The 15,285-nt window shown below is 35.8% G+C and overlaps 1 protein-coding gene and 1 long non-coding RNA gene across 3 annotated transcripts; one reads left to right on the forward strand and one right to left on the reverse strand.

The window, feature by feature from the left end:
• On the forward strand, positions 7,086-8,168 carry LOC110266085. 2 transcript variants are annotated; one of them, XR_002353015.1, is made up of 5 exons: positions 7,086-7,142; positions 7,654-7,722; positions 7,798-7,872; positions 7,946-7,999; positions 8,082-8,168. It is a non-coding gene; the product is annotated as an uncharacterized LOC110266085 (long non-coding RNA). The 2 variants fall into 2 exon arrangements; XR_002353016.1 differs by lacking the exon at positions 7,086-7,142 and adding an exon at positions 7,514-7,576.
• Positions 11,475-14,177, reverse strand: LOC110265373. The gene is made up of 7 exons (XM_021108344.1): positions 14,033-14,177; positions 13,376-13,473; positions 12,268-12,359; positions 12,099-12,185; positions 11,781-11,870; positions 11,578-11,697; positions 11,475-11,496 (listed from the first exon to the last, which is right to left on the reverse strand). Exons 1-7 carry the CDS (start codon positions 14,175-14,177, stop codon positions 11,475-11,477), a joined length of 654 nt encoding a protein of 217 aa, XP_020964003.1.

Below are 15,285 nucleotides of genomic sequence, written 5' to 3' on the forward strand. Positions count from 1 at the left end.
GTAAGACTTTTGAGGGTCTTACCCTGGAATCTTCTAAAAATTTCTTTGTCATCCTCAGAAAGTTTCTTATAATCGACTTTCTGAGGAAATATATCTCCTACAAAAAGGAAAACAACATAGTATGAAAATCAGTTCAAATACACCCAAGCATCAACTAAAATACACCCAAATGACTACACAACTTACACCCAATTGAACGTAAAAAATACACCCAAATGAATACAAAAATAGACCCAGTTGATCAGAGAATACACACCCTAAGGAATAAAGAAAATACACCCAAAAATCGTAGAAGTAACACTTACCACAATATCAGGGGGGAGACAGTATACTTGTTCTCGAAACCTTTTATCATTTTTCTGGTTGAGGATGAGGCACATGGCAGATACAATCTAGAAATATATGCCGAAATCAATTTACATTAATAAACAATGCAGTTAACTTTGGTGTAAAAACATTAATGTTATTCTAATATTACCTCAGCTTCTATATAACTTCCTGCCTCGAGCGATGCAAGATGCATTCTAGACAATATGTATTTATCTTGGGCAATCAGAGTGCACACGTTGTCAAACTCGTTAGTTTTGCCATCTGCGTATGTCTTCACTCGCGTCGCCCAGATGTAGCACTTCTCTTTCATATCACCCGTATTCTGATTTATTCCCGCAGGAGTTTCAAACTTCCCATAACTTTCTCCGCCAATCTCCTTTTGAATTTGTGGACTTTTACTTTCTTCTTTCGCCACACTGCTTGCTATTTTTTGTACCAAATCCTCTAATTGTTCTAGCAAATTTGCAGTTTCTGGAGTTTTTGCCCTGTCTGCCTCCTGCGTTGACGCTCCCTCCTGCATTGCTGCTTCTTCTTGGCTTGAATCAGTCAAGCCAAGGCTGAATGATGGCATTGGATCTGTTTTAGGAACATATGATGTTGTCCGTGCCATCATCATCAGCGCAGCAGCGTCTTCTGCGGCTGGATAACTGCGTGATCATGTATAACGTATTATAAGAGTAATAATATACAGATGATAAGCAAAGATTGATTTTACTCTGATGAACTTACATTTTAGATGGAGCTGGGGGAAGTGTGGGTGTGCTTTCTTCAAGTTGTTGGGGGGGGGGGTTCAAGAGTGCTGCACAGTTACAAAAATTAATCATGGCATAAAAAAAACTATTCAGGAACAATATACACCCAAACTGTAACCAAATATACACCCGAACTGTAACCCAATATACACCAAAACTCTAAACAAATATACACCCAATACTATTTCTTACGTTTTTGTAGTTCCTTCAATTTGTAGCAGAGGGGTTGGTTCAAAATCTGTCTCAGGTGTTTCTTCAAATTCCGGCACAGTGGTTGTTTAGGACACTGGCACAAAAACTTGAATCGGAACTCTAAACAAGAAGAAAAATGAAAGGTTAACAACGCCTTTGAAAATAATAAGGTTATAAGGTTGAAATATTCTTGAAAAACTCACATTGCAAGCCCTTCCGACGGTGTCTCTTCCCTCACAACCATTATATTCGAATCAGTCGGCTCACTGGCTGACTCTTGAACTAGACTCAACCTAAAATACACCCAAAGAAAGTCAAAAAATACACCTGAACAATTCAAAAGAAAGACAGGCTTTGTTTTTTGAGAACTTACATACTTGCAGTTTTTTCTTTTTTTTCATGCCTTTTTTTTCTCGAATAAAAAAATAAAGGGCTTTTTTTCTAAAAAAAATATATACAGAATTAGATGTAGAAGGTAATAAAAGAACAAAAGTAACGTTATTTGAAAGAAAAATTATATGCTCTTTGCCGGCCTGTTTACACTACTTTGTCCTGTGTGTCCTTGAGAGAAAGGATCATCACTTCCCAAGTTCACGTCCGGTATTCTAAACAGATTTCATGTTATTCAGACAAAATATGATACAGGTAAATCATGATAACAAGATTTTATTAAATAATGCTTCTTACGTTTCAGAGGAGACATAGCGACCTTCTATCGATCGCAGGTCAGCTTCCTTCTCCCTGCGAAACAAGAAACAATTATTAGAAAAGAAAACACACTAAAATCTGAAATATACACCCCAAGAAGACATACCCCTCTGTAGCAGATTTTTCATTGTTTTCCATTAACAATTCATCTAGATCTTCACTTCCTATTTCATATATGTCACTACATTCATAAAAGAAGATGTTAACAAAGATAATTATGATGATAGACGGTAATATAGCTTACGAAGTACTGTACCTATCATAGGATTGATCTTCTTCAGGAGATGAATGTTCAACAACCTTTTTCTTTTTGGATTGTGTTCTGGGTGGAAAAAACAAGTATGAATCAGAAATAAAAAATTAATTTTATCACAGAATATTATCCAAAGAAGTGCTTACTTTTTTGGTGTTCTTTGTGTCTTTTTCTTTTTTTTTGCTTCTTCACCGGTGATGATTCTTCGCTTCTATAAGTTAATAAGAGACACTTCAGTTAATACATGAGATCTTGATAATTAAGCCAAAAGAAAGGAGTAATAATTTCAGAACATTACTCATCAGTTGATTCAGATTCTGAATCAGAATCCTCTTGACTCTTCTTTCTTTTTTTGGAGTCCATTCTGGAAGGCAAACAATCATTATTTAGAACATACTAAAGATATAAAATACACCTAAATGAATACACAAGATACAACCAACTGAATGGACAATATACACCCAACACAAAAAACAAAATACACCCAATTTAATAAACAACATACACCCAACTTCATAAACAAAATACACCCAAATGGTTCCACAAAATACACCCAAGTATGGTACTTACTTTTTCCCCTTTTTGCTGGGTTGTTTTCTTGGTGAATCCTCTGAGTCTTCTTGAGTCTCAGACTCAGAGGTAGAACTGTCACTATCAGTTGTTTCTTTCTCCGAAGACGATGTTGAACTTGCCTTCCTTTTTTTGTTTTTTTTATTTCTTATTTTTTTTCTTTTTTCTCTATTTTTTTCATTTTCTCTCTTGTTTGCGCCATCTTTACAATCCCCTGAAACATTAGATATTTTAGTTAGCAGCATTCAGGTAAATAAAATACTCCCAACATATTATGTTCACTTACCATATTTTCCTCTCTTTCCGCCGTCATTCTTTCGTTCAACTGCTCCTTACTCCAGTTGGCAATCTAGGGTGTTGGCGGTCTTTCAGCCCTCTTCTTGCCTTTATTTTTAGAAAGATGAAAGTAAATTATCATCAGGGCAAAGAGGCAGCCATCAATTGCCTTTTTCTTTTTCTCCTTGTAGTCGGTTATGCCCTTGACGATAAAACTCAAAACATGCCCTCCCCAGTTTCGCTCTGTTATGGTGTCCATCTCAAAAATTGGGGCCAGGTGCACAGGCGAGATTTTGTTTATTATCGTTGGTAAAAAGGAACGCCATCTGTATATAGAGGATAAAAATCCTCTTGAACATTAGGCGATCCTCTTCGTTACCAACGCCAATATCCATCATCTCATCTGTAAGACTTTTGAGGGTCTTACCCTGGAATCTTCTAAAAATTTCTTTGTCATCCTCAGAAAGTTTCTTATAATCGACTTTCTGAGGAAATAGATCTCCTACAAAAAGGAAAACAAGATAGTATGAAAATTAGTTCAAATACACCCAAGCATCAACTAAAATGCACCCAAGCATCAGTTAATATACATCTATAATTTTTAGCGTGTTACCTATTGCGTTGATGCCAAGCGCATCACCTATTTTTTTGGTGTTATTTTAAAAGAACCGTATCTGGTTTCCAATCTGTTCTCCCCTAATTTGAAGTTGTTAGCCAGCTCCCTTAACACTTGGTGATGCACCCTTAGTGGTGGGATGCGCATCAAGCCACCGAATCCCAAATCCCTCACAATCGTTTTCTTCTCTTCACTCATGTTTTTGAATTTATCACTTAACAAATGTGTTGCACACTTAAGGTCTTTGGTTTGCTGTAAACAAGAATAAAATTATATAAAACTGATTTCTATTATATAAAACTGATTTTATCTAAGACATATATTTATTCTTACATTTTTTCTAGCTTGGTTTCTCGCTGCCATTTTTTCTGAAATGAAAAATACACACATAGATATCAGCAAGATACACCCATATATATGAGTCAGATACACCCATAGATATCAGTAAGATACACCCATAGATATGAGTCAGATACACCCATAGATATGATTCAGATACACTCATATATATCAGTCAGATATCACTCAAACTTGTATCAATATACAAGGTCAAGCAATATACACCCATGGACAAGCAAATATAAGAACAGTTGCAACTGCTGACTATTACAGTATATTAGTTCAGAAACATACACCCAACAATTTGTGCCATATACACCCAACAAATTACCTCATATACACCCACCAAACTACGGAATATACCCCCAAAAATCAGTTACCAAAAAAACTAGAACAACAAGAACAGTAACACCTAGAAGAACTAAGAAGAATAGTGTAACATAGAACCAAGAATAACATTAAAACCTAGAACAAGTAGAACATGATAAACTGTAAAATGAGACGTAGAGCAAGAAGAATAGTAAAACGTACAACAACGTAGAAGAACAGTAAAACCTAGTTTTTCAATTTCGAAATGTGGAAAATATACAGGAATGGTAATGTAACGTACCTTGATTATTATAGCTTTGTTTTCTCTGGAGATTCTTGATCGAGAGTTCTATGTTGTGTTGATGGAATTTTCGAATCTTAGCGATGAGTTGTATATCTTCAGTATCGAATGATGCTCGAAAATGGAACGTTTGCTTTTTCTCTGAATGGTTTTGAGAAGTGGAAGAAGTGGAAGAGTCTGACATTAAGGGGCGGTTTACGCGAAGCGTAACCGTATGAGTGGAGCGCGTGAATGTTATGCTCCATTCAATATAATTCAGTGCGCGTGTGAAATGTTTGTGGGCTGGGGGATTGTATCACTTGTAAGGCCTTATTGCTTATATGTGTAGCAGGCCCGTTTCTCGGGCCTGCTACGCATACAAGCAAAAAGGCCTTACAACTTATCCAAGCCCCCAGCCCACAAACAATCCACACGCGCAGAGAAGAGCATTGAATGGGGCGTAACATTCACGGGCTCCACTCAAACGGTTACGCTTCGCGTAAACCGCCCCCTTAATGGCAGACTCTTCCACTTCTTCCACTTCTCAAAGCCATTCAGAGAAAAAGCAAACGTTCCATTTTCGAGCATCATTCGATACTGAAAATATACAACTCGTCGCTAATATTTGAAAATTCCATCAACAAAACATAGAACTCTCGATCAAGAATCTCCAGAGAAAACAAAGCTATCATACTCAAGGTACGTTACATTACCATTCCTGTATATTTTCCACATTTCGAAATTGAAGAACTAGGTTTTACTGTTCTTCTACGTTGTTTTACGTTTTACTGTTCTTCTTGCTCTACGTTTCATTTTACAGTTTAGGATGTTCTACTTGTTCTAGGTTTTACTGTTATTCTTGATTCTATGTTACACTATTCTTCTTAGTTCTTCTAGGTGTTACTGTTCTTGTTGTTCTAGTTCTTCTGGTAACTAATTTTTGGGGGTATATTCCGTAGTTTGGTGAGTGTATATGAGGTAATTTGTTGGGTGTATATGGCACAAATTGTTGGGTATATTTTTCTAAACTGATATACTATAATAGTCAGCAGTTGCAACTGTTCTTATATTTGCTTGTCCATGGGTGTATATTGCTTGACCTTGTATATTGATGCATGTTTGAGTGATATCTTACTGATATATATGGGTGTATCTGAATCATATCTATGGGTGTATCTTACTGATATCTATGGGTGTATCTGACTCATATATATGGGTGTATCTTACTAATAATTTTGGGTGTATTTTTCATTTCAGAAAAAATGGCAGCGAGAAACCAACCTGGAAGAAATGTAAGAACAAATATATGTCTTAGATGAAATCAGCTTTATATAATAGAAACATATCTGACTATAATTTTATTTTTGTTTACAGCAAACAAAAGACCTTAAGTGTGCAACACATTTGATAAGTGATAAATTCAGAAACATGAGTGAGGAGAAGAAAACGATTGTGAGGGATTTGGGATTCGGTGGCTTGATGCACATCCCACCACTAAGGGTGCATCACCAAGTGTTAAGGGAGCTGGCTAACAACTTCAAATTAGGGAAGAATAGACTGAAAACTGGATACGGTTCTTTTAAAATAACACCAAAAAGAATAGGTGATGCGCTTGGCATCAACGCAACAGGTAACTCGCTAAAGATTATAGGTGTATATTAACTGACGCTTGGGTGTAATTTAGTTGATGCTTGGGTGTATTTGAACTGATATTCATACTTTGTTGTTTTCCTTTTTGTAGGAGATCTATTTCCTCAGAAAGTCAAATATAAGGAACTTTCTGAGGATGACAAAGGAATTTTTAGAAGATTCCAGGGTAAGACCCTCAAAAGTCTTACAGATGAGATGATGGATATTGGCGTTGGTAACGAACAGGATCGCCTAATGTTCAAGAGGATTTTCATCCTCTATATACAGATGGCATTCCTTTTACCAACGACAATAAACAAAATCTCGCCTATGCACCTGGCCCCAATTTTTGAGATGGACACCATAACAGAGAGAAACTGGGGAGGGCATGTTTTGAGTTTTATCGTCAAGGGTATAACCGACTACAAGGAGAAAAAGAAAAAGGCAATCGATGGCTGCCTCTTTGCCCTGATGATAATTTATTTTCATCTTTCTAAAAATAAAGGCAAGAAGAGGGCTGAAAGACCGCCAAAACCCTGGATTGCCAACTAGAGTAAGGAGCAGTTGGACGAAAGAATGACGGCGGACAGAGAGGAAATTTTGGTAAGTGAACATAATATGTTGGGTGTATTTTATTTACCTGAATGCTGCTAACTAAAATTTCTAATGTTTCAGGGGATTGTAAAGATGGCGCAAACAAGAGAGAAAATGAAAAAAATAGAGAAAAAAGAAAAAAAACAAGAAATAAAAAAAACAAAAAAGGAAGGCAAGTTCAACATCGTCTTCGGAGCAAGAAACAACTGATAGTGACAGTTCTACCTCTGAGTCTGAGACTCAAGAAGACTCAGAGGATTCACCAAGAAAACAATCCAGCAAAAAAGGAAAAAAGTAAGTACCATACTTGGGTTTATTTTCCTTATCGAGTTGGGTGTATTTTGTGGAACCATTTGGGTGTATTTTATTTATCAAGTTGGGTGTATGTTGTTTATTAAGTTGGTTGTATATTGTCCATTCAGTTGGTTGTATCATGTGCATTCATTTGGGTGTATTTTATATCTTTAGTATGTTCTAAATAATGATTGTTTGCCTTCCAGAATGGACTCCAAAATAAGGAAGAAGAGTCAAGAGGATGAGGATTCTGATTCAGAATCTGAATCAACTTATGAGTAATTTTCTGAAATTATCACTCCTTTCTTTTGGCTTAATTATCAAGATTTTGTGTATTAACTGAAGTGTCTCTTATTAACTTATAGAAGTGAAGAATCATCACCGGTGAAGAAGCAAAAAAAAAAAAAGAAAAAGACACAAAGAACACCAAAAAAGTAAGCACTTCTTTGGATAATATTCTGTGATAAAATTAATTTTTTATTTCTGATTCATACTTGTTTTTTCCACCCAGAACACAATCCAAAAAGAAAAAGGTTGTTGTTGAGCATTCATCTCCTGAAGAAGATCAATCCTATGATGGGTACAGTACTTCGTAAGCTATATTACCGTCTATCATCATAATTATTTTTGTTAACATCTTCTTTTATGAATGTAGTGAGAGATATGAAATAGGAAGTGAAAATCTAGATGAATTGTTAAGGGAAAACAATGAAAAATCTGCTGCAGAGGGGTATGTCTTTTTGGGGTGTATATTTCAGATTTTAGTGTGTTTTCTTTGCTAATAATTGTTTCTTGTTTTGCAGGGAGAAGGAAGCTGACCTGCGATCGACAGAAGGTCGCTATGTCTCCTCTGAAACGTAAGAAGCATTATTTAATAAAATCTTGTTATCATGATTTACCTGTATCATATTTTGTCTGAATAACGTGAAATCTATTTAGAATACCGGACGTGAACTTGGGAAGTGATGATCCTTCCTCTCAAGGACACACAGAACAAAGTAGTGTAAACAGGCCGGCAGAGAGCATGTAATTTCTCTTTCAAATAACTGTTACTTTTGTTCTTTTATTACCTTCTACTTCTAATTATGTATATATTTTTTTTTAGAAAAAAAAGCCCTTTGTTCTGTGTGACTCAAATTATACCTGAAACAAATTACCATATTCGAATCAGCCGGCTCACTGGCTGACTCTTGAACCAAACTCAACCTAAAATACACCCAAAGAAAGTCAAAAAATAAACCCGAACAATTCAAAAGAAAGACAGGCTTTGTTTTTTGAGAACTTACATACTTGCAGTTTTTGCTTTTTTTTTCCTGCCTTTTTTTTCTCGAATAAAATAATAAAGGGCTTTTTTTCTAAAAAAATATATATACAAAATTAGAAGTAGAAGGTAATAAAAGAACAAAAGTAACGGTTATTTGAAAGAGAAATTATATGCTCTCTACCGGCCTGTTTACACTACTTTGTTCTGTGTGTCCTTGAGAGGAAGGATCATCACTTCCCAAGTTCACGTCCGGTATTCTAAACAGATTTCATGTTATTCAGACAAAATATGATACAGGTAAATCATGATAACAAGATTTTATTAAATAATGCTTCTTACGTTTCAGAGGAGACATAGCGACCTTCTGTCGATCGCAAGTCAGCTTCCTTCTCCCTGCGAAACAAGAAACAATTATTAGCAAAGAAAACACACTAAAATCTGAAATATACACCCCAACAAGACATACCCCTCTGCAGCAGATTTTTCATTGTTTTCCCTTAACAATTCATCTAGATCTTCACTTCCTATTTCATATATGTCACTACATTCATAAAAGAAGATGTTAACAAAAATAATTAGGATGATAGACGGTAATATAGCTTACGAAGTACTGTACCTATCATAGGATTGATCTTCTTCAGGAGATGAATGCTCAACAACAACCTTTTTCTTTTTGGATTGTGTTCTGGGTAGAAAAAACAAGTATGAATCAGAAATAAAAAATTAATTTTATCACATAATATTATCCAAAGAAGTGCTTACTTTTTTCGTGTTCTTTGTGTCTTTTTCTTTTTTTTTTTTTGCTTCTTCACCGGTGATGATTCTTCGCTTCTATAAGTTAATAAGAGACACTTCAGTTAATGCATGAGATCTTGATAATTAAGCCAAAAGAAAGGAGTAATAATTTCAGAACATTACTCATCAGTTGATTCAGATTCTGAATCAGAATCCTCTTGACTCTTCTTTCTTTTTTTGGAGTCCATTCTGGAAGGCAAACAATCATTATTTAGAACATACTAAAGATATAAAATACACCCAAATGAATGCACAAGATACAACCAACTGAATGGACAATATACACCCAACACAACAAACGAAATACACCCAACTTAATAAACAACATACACCCAACTTCATAAACAAAATACACCCAAATGGTTCCACAAAATACACCCAACTCGATAAAGAAAATACACCCAAGTATGGTACTTACTTTTTCCTCTTTTTGCTGGGTTATTTTCTTGGTGAATCTTCTGAGTCTTCTTGAGTCTCAGACTCAGAGGTAGAACTGTCACTATCAGTTGTTTCTTTCTCCGAAGACGATGTTGAACTTGCCTTCCTTTTTTTTGTTTTTCTTGATTTCTTGTTTTTTTTTTTCTTTTTTCTCTATTTTTTTCATTTTCTCTCTTGTTTGCGCCATCTTTACAATCCCCTGAAACATTAGATATCTTAGTTAGCAGCATTCAGGTAAATAAAATACACCCAACATATTATGTTCACTTACCATATTTTTCTCTCTTTCCGCCGTCATTCTTTCGTCCAACTGCTCCTTACTCCAGTTGGCAATCCAGGATTTTGGCGGTCTTTCAGCCCTCTTCTTGCCTTTAATTCTAGAAAGATGAAAGTAAATTATCATCAGGGCAAAGAGGCAGCCATCAATTGCCTTTTTCTTTTTCTCCTTGTAGTCGATTATGCCCTTGACGATAAAACTCAAAACATGCCCTCCCCAGTTTCGCTCTGTTATGGTGTCCATCTCAAAAATTGGGGCCAGGTGCACAGGTAAGATTTTGTTTATTGTCGTTGGTAAAAGGAACGCCATCTGTATATAGAGGATGAAAATCCTCTTGAACATTAGGCAATCCTCTTTTTTACCAACGCCAATATCCATCATCTCATCTGTAAGACTTTTGAGGGTCTTACCCTGGAATCTTCTAAAAATTTCTTTGTCATCCTCAGAAAGTTTCTTATAATCGACTTTCTGAGGAAATAGATCTCCTACAAAAAGGAAAACAACATAGTATGAAAATCAGTTCAAATACACCCAAGCATCAACTAAAATACACCCAAATGACTACACAACTTACACCCAATTGAACGTAAAAAATACACCCAAATGAATACAAAAATAGACCCAGTTGATCAGAGAATACACACCCTAAGGAATACAGAAAATACACCCAAAAATCGTAAAAGTAACACTTACCACAATATCAGGGGGGAGACAGTATACTTGTTCTCGAAACCTTTTATCATTTTTCTGGTTGAGGATGAGGCACATGGCAGATACAATCTAGAAATATATGCCGAAATCAATTTACATTAATAAACAATGCAGTTAACTTTGGTGTAAAAACATTAATGTTATTTTAATATTACCTCAGCTTCTATATAACTTCCTGCCTCGAGCGATGCAAGGTGCATTCTAGACAATATGTATTTATCTTGGGCAATCAGAGTGCACACGTTGTCAAACTCGTTAGTTTTTCCATCTGCGTATGTCTTCACTCGCGTCGCCCAGATGTAGCACTTCTCTTTCATATTACCCGTATTCTGATTTATTCCTGCAGGAGTTTCAAACTTCCCAGAACTTTTTCCACCAGTCTCCTTTTGAATTTGTGGACTTTTACTTTCTTCTTTCGCCACACTGCTTGCTATTTTTTGTACCAAATCCTCTAATTATTCTAGCAAATTTGCAGTTTCTGGAGTTTTTGCCCTGTCTGCCTCCTGCGTTGACGCTCCCTCCTGCGTTGCTGCTTCTTCTTGGCTTGAATCAGTCAAGCCAAGGCTGAATGATGGCATTAGATCTGTTTTAGGAACATATGATGCTGTCCGTGCCATCATCATCAGCGCAGCAGCGTCTTCTGCGGCTGGATAACTGCGTGATCATGTATAACGTATTATAAGAGTAATAATATACGGATGATAAGCAAAGATTGATTTTACTCTGATGAACTTACATTTTAGATGGAGCTGTGGGAAGCGTGGGTGTGGTTTCTTCAAGTTGTTGGGGGCGGGGTTCAGGAGTGCTGCACAGTTACACAAAATTAATCATGGCATAAAAAAACTATTCAGGAACAATATACACCCAAACTGTAACCAAATATACACCCGAACTGTAACCCAATATACACCCAAACTTTAAACAAATATACACCCAATACTATTTCTTACGTTTTTATAGTTCCTTCAATTTGTAGCAGAAGGGTTCGTTCAAAATCTGTCTCAGGTGTTTCTTCAAATTCTGGCACAGTGGTTGTTTGGGACACTAGCACAAAAACTTGAATCGGAACTCTAAACAAGAAGAAAAATGAAAGGTTAACAACGCCTTTGAAAATAATAAGGTTATAAGGTTGAAATATTCTTGAAAAACTCACATTGCAAGCCCTTCCGACGGTGTCTCTTCCCTCACAACCATTATATTCGAATCAGCCGGCTCACTGGCTGACTCTAGAACCAGACTCAACCTAAAATACACCCAAAGAAAGTCAAAAAATATACCCGAACAATTCAAAAGAAAGACAGGCTTTATTTTTTGAGAACTTACATACTTGCAGTTTTTTCTTTTTTTTCCTGCCTTTTTTTTCTCGAATAAAATAATAAAGGGCTTTTTTTCTAAAAAAAAAAATATATACAGAATTAGAAGTAGAAGGTAATAAAAGAACAAAAGTAACGTTATTTGAAAGAGAAATTACATGCTCTCTGCCGGCCTGTTTACACTACTTTGTTCTGTGTGTCCTTGAGAGGAAGGATCATCACTTCCCAAGTTCACGTCCGGTATTCTAAACAGATTTCATGTTATTCAGACAAAATATGATACAGGTAAATCATGATAACAAGATTTTATTAAATAATGCTTTTTACGTTTCAGAGGAGACATAGCGACCTTCTGTCGATCGCAGGTCAGCTTCCTTCTCCCTGCGAAACAAGAAACAATTATTAGCAAAGAAAAAACACTAAAATCTGAAATATACACCCCAACAAGACATACCTCTCTGCAGCAGATTTTTCATTGTTTTCCCTTAACAATTCATCTAGATCTTCACTTCCTATTTCATATCTGTCACTACATTCATAAAAGAAGATGTTAACAAAAATAATTATGATGATAGACGGTAATATAGCTTACGAAGTATTGTACCTATCATAGGATTGTTCTTCTTCAGGAGATGAATGTTCAACAACAACCTTTTTCTTTTTGGATTGTGTTCTCGGTGGAAAAAACAAGTATGAATCAGAAATAAAAAATTAATTTTATCACAGAATATTATCCAAAGAAGTGCTTACTTTTTTGGTGTTCTTTGTGTCTTTTTCTTTTTTTTTGCTTCTTCACCGGTGATGATTCTTCGCTTCTATAAGTTAATAAGAGACACTTCAGTTAATACACAAAATCTTGATAACGAAGCCAAAAGAACATTATTTAGAATCAGTTGATTCAGAATCTGAATCCTCTTGACTCTTCTTTCTTTTTTTGGAGTCCATTCTGGAAGGCAAACAATCATTATTTAGAACATACTAAAGATATAAAATACACCCAAATGAATGCACAAGATACAACCAACTGAATGGACAATATACAACCAACTTAATAAACAACATACACCCAACTTCATAAACAAAATACACCCAAATGGTTCCACAAAATACACCCAACTCGATAAAGAAAATACACCCAAGTATGGTACTTAATTTTCCCCTTTTTGCTGGGTTGTTTTCTTGGTGAATTCTCTGAGTCTTCTTGAGTCTCAGACTCAGAGGTAGAACTGTCACTATCAGTTGTTTCTTTCTCCGAAGATGATGTTGAACTTGCCTTCCTTTTTTTTGTTTTTTTTATTTCTTGTTTTTTTTTTTTCTCTATTTTTTTCATTTTCTCTCTTGTTTGCGCCATCTTTACAATCCCCTGAAACATTAGATATTTTAGTTGGCAGCATTCAGGTAAACAAAATACACCCAACATATTATGTTCACTTACCATATTTTTCTCTCTTTCCGTCGTCATTCTTTCGTCCAACTGCTCCTTACTCCAGTTGGCAATCCAGGGTTTTGGCAGTCTTTCAGCCCTCTTCTTGCCTTTATTTTTAGAAAGATGAAAGTAAATTATCATCTGGGCAAAGAGGCAGTCATCAATTGCCTTTTTCTTTTTCTCCTTGTAGTCGGTTATGCCCTTGACGATAAAACTCAAAACATGCCCTCCCCAGTTTCGCTCTGTTATGGTGTCCATCTCAAAAATTGGGGCCAGGTGCACAGGCGAGATTTTGTTTATTGTCGTTGGTAAAAGGAACGCCATCTGTATATAGAGGATGAAAATTCTCTTGAACGTTAGGTGATCCTCTTCGTTACCAACGCCAATATCCATCATCTCATCTGTAAGACCTTTGAGGGTCTTACCCTGGAATCTTCTAAAAATTTCTTTGTCATCTTCAGAAAGTTTCTTATAATTGACTTTCTGAGGAAATAGATCTCCTATAAAAAGGAAAACAAGATAGTATGAAAATCAGTTCAAATACACCCAAGCATCAACTAAAATACACCCAAGCATCAGTTAATATACAGCTATATTTTTAGCGAGTTACCTGTTGCGTTGATGCCAAGCGCATCACCTATTTTTTTTGTGTTATTTTAAAAGAACCGTATCCGGTTTCCAGTCTGTTCTCCCCTAATTTGAAGTTGTTAGCCAGCTCCCTTAACACTTGGTGATGCACCCTTTGTGGTGGGATGTGCATCAAGCCACCGAATCCCAAATCCCTCACAATCGTTTTCTTCTCCTCACTCATGTTTCTGAATTTATCACTTAACAAATGTGTTGCACACTTAAGGTCTTTGGTTTGCTGTAAACAAGAATAAAATTATATAAAACTGATTTCTATTATATAAAACTGATTTCATCTAAGACATATATTTGTTCTTATATTTTTTCTAGCTTGGTTTCTCGCTGCCATTTTTTCTGAAATGAAAAATACACACATAGATATCAGCAAGATACACCCATATATATGAGTCAGATACACCCATAGATATGATTCAGATACACCCATATATATCAGTCAGATATCACTCAAACTTGCATCAATATACAAGGTCAAGCAATATACACCCATGGATAAGCAAATATAAGAACAGTTGCAACTGCTGACTATTACAGTATATCAGTTCAGAAATATACACCCAACAATTTGTGCTATATACACCCAACAAATTACCTCATATACACCCACCAAACTACGGAATATACCCCAAAAAATCAGTTACCAGAAGAACTAGAACAACAAGAACAGTAACACCTAGAAGAACTAAGAAGAACAGTGTAACATAGAACCAAGAATAACATTAAAACCTAGAACAAGTAGAACATGATAAACTATAAAATGAGACGTAGAGCAAGAAGAATAGTAAAACGTACAACAACGTAGAAGAACAGTAAAACCTAGTTCTTCAATTTCGAAATGTGAAAAATATACGGGAATGGTAATGTAACGTACCTTGAATATTATAGCTTTGTTTTCTCTGGAGATTCTTGATCGAGAGTTCTATGTTGTGTTGATGGAATTTTCGAATCTTAGCGACGAGTTGTATATCTTTAGTATCGAATGATGCTCGAAAATAGAACGTTTGCTTTTTTTCTGAATGGCTTTGAAAAGTGGAAGAAGTGGAAGAGTCTGCCATTAAGGGGCGGTTTACGCGAAGCGTAACCGTTTGAGTGGAGCGCGTGAATGTTACGCTCCATTCAATATAATTCAGTGCGCATGTGAAATATTTGTGGGCTGGAGACTTGTAAGTGTAGCAGGCCCGTTTCTAAAATGCCATATATTCAGGTTCGATTCCTAGTAATAACTGAGTTGTAATAATGTGTGTCTGAGTAAACGAGGGTCGAGGGGTGTGTAT

The sequence above is a fragment of the Arachis ipaensis genome, chromosome B08 (assembly GCF_000816755.2).
Source record: "Arachis ipaensis cultivar K30076 chromosome B08, Araip1.1, whole genome shotgun sequence".
In the NCBI taxonomy this organism is placed as follows: Eukaryota; Viridiplantae; Streptophyta; class Magnoliopsida; order Fabales; family Fabaceae; genus Arachis; species Arachis ipaensis.

Excerpts from the sequence above, each read along its gene's own strand:
- LOC110265373 (XM_021108344.1), bottom strand. The coding sequence starts at position 14,177 with ATGAGTGAGGAGAAGAAAACGATTGTGAGGGATTTGGGATTCGGTGGC. Across the intron at positions 13,474-14,032 it reads CAGACTGGAAACCGGATACG|GCAAGAAGAGGGCTGAAAGA; the intron begins GTTCTTTTAAAA and ends CTAAAAATAAAG. Across the intron at positions 11,497-11,577 it reads ATTGAAGGAACTATAAAAAC|TTTGGGTGTATATTGTTCCT; the intron begins GTAAGAAATAGT and ends ATTTGGTTACAG.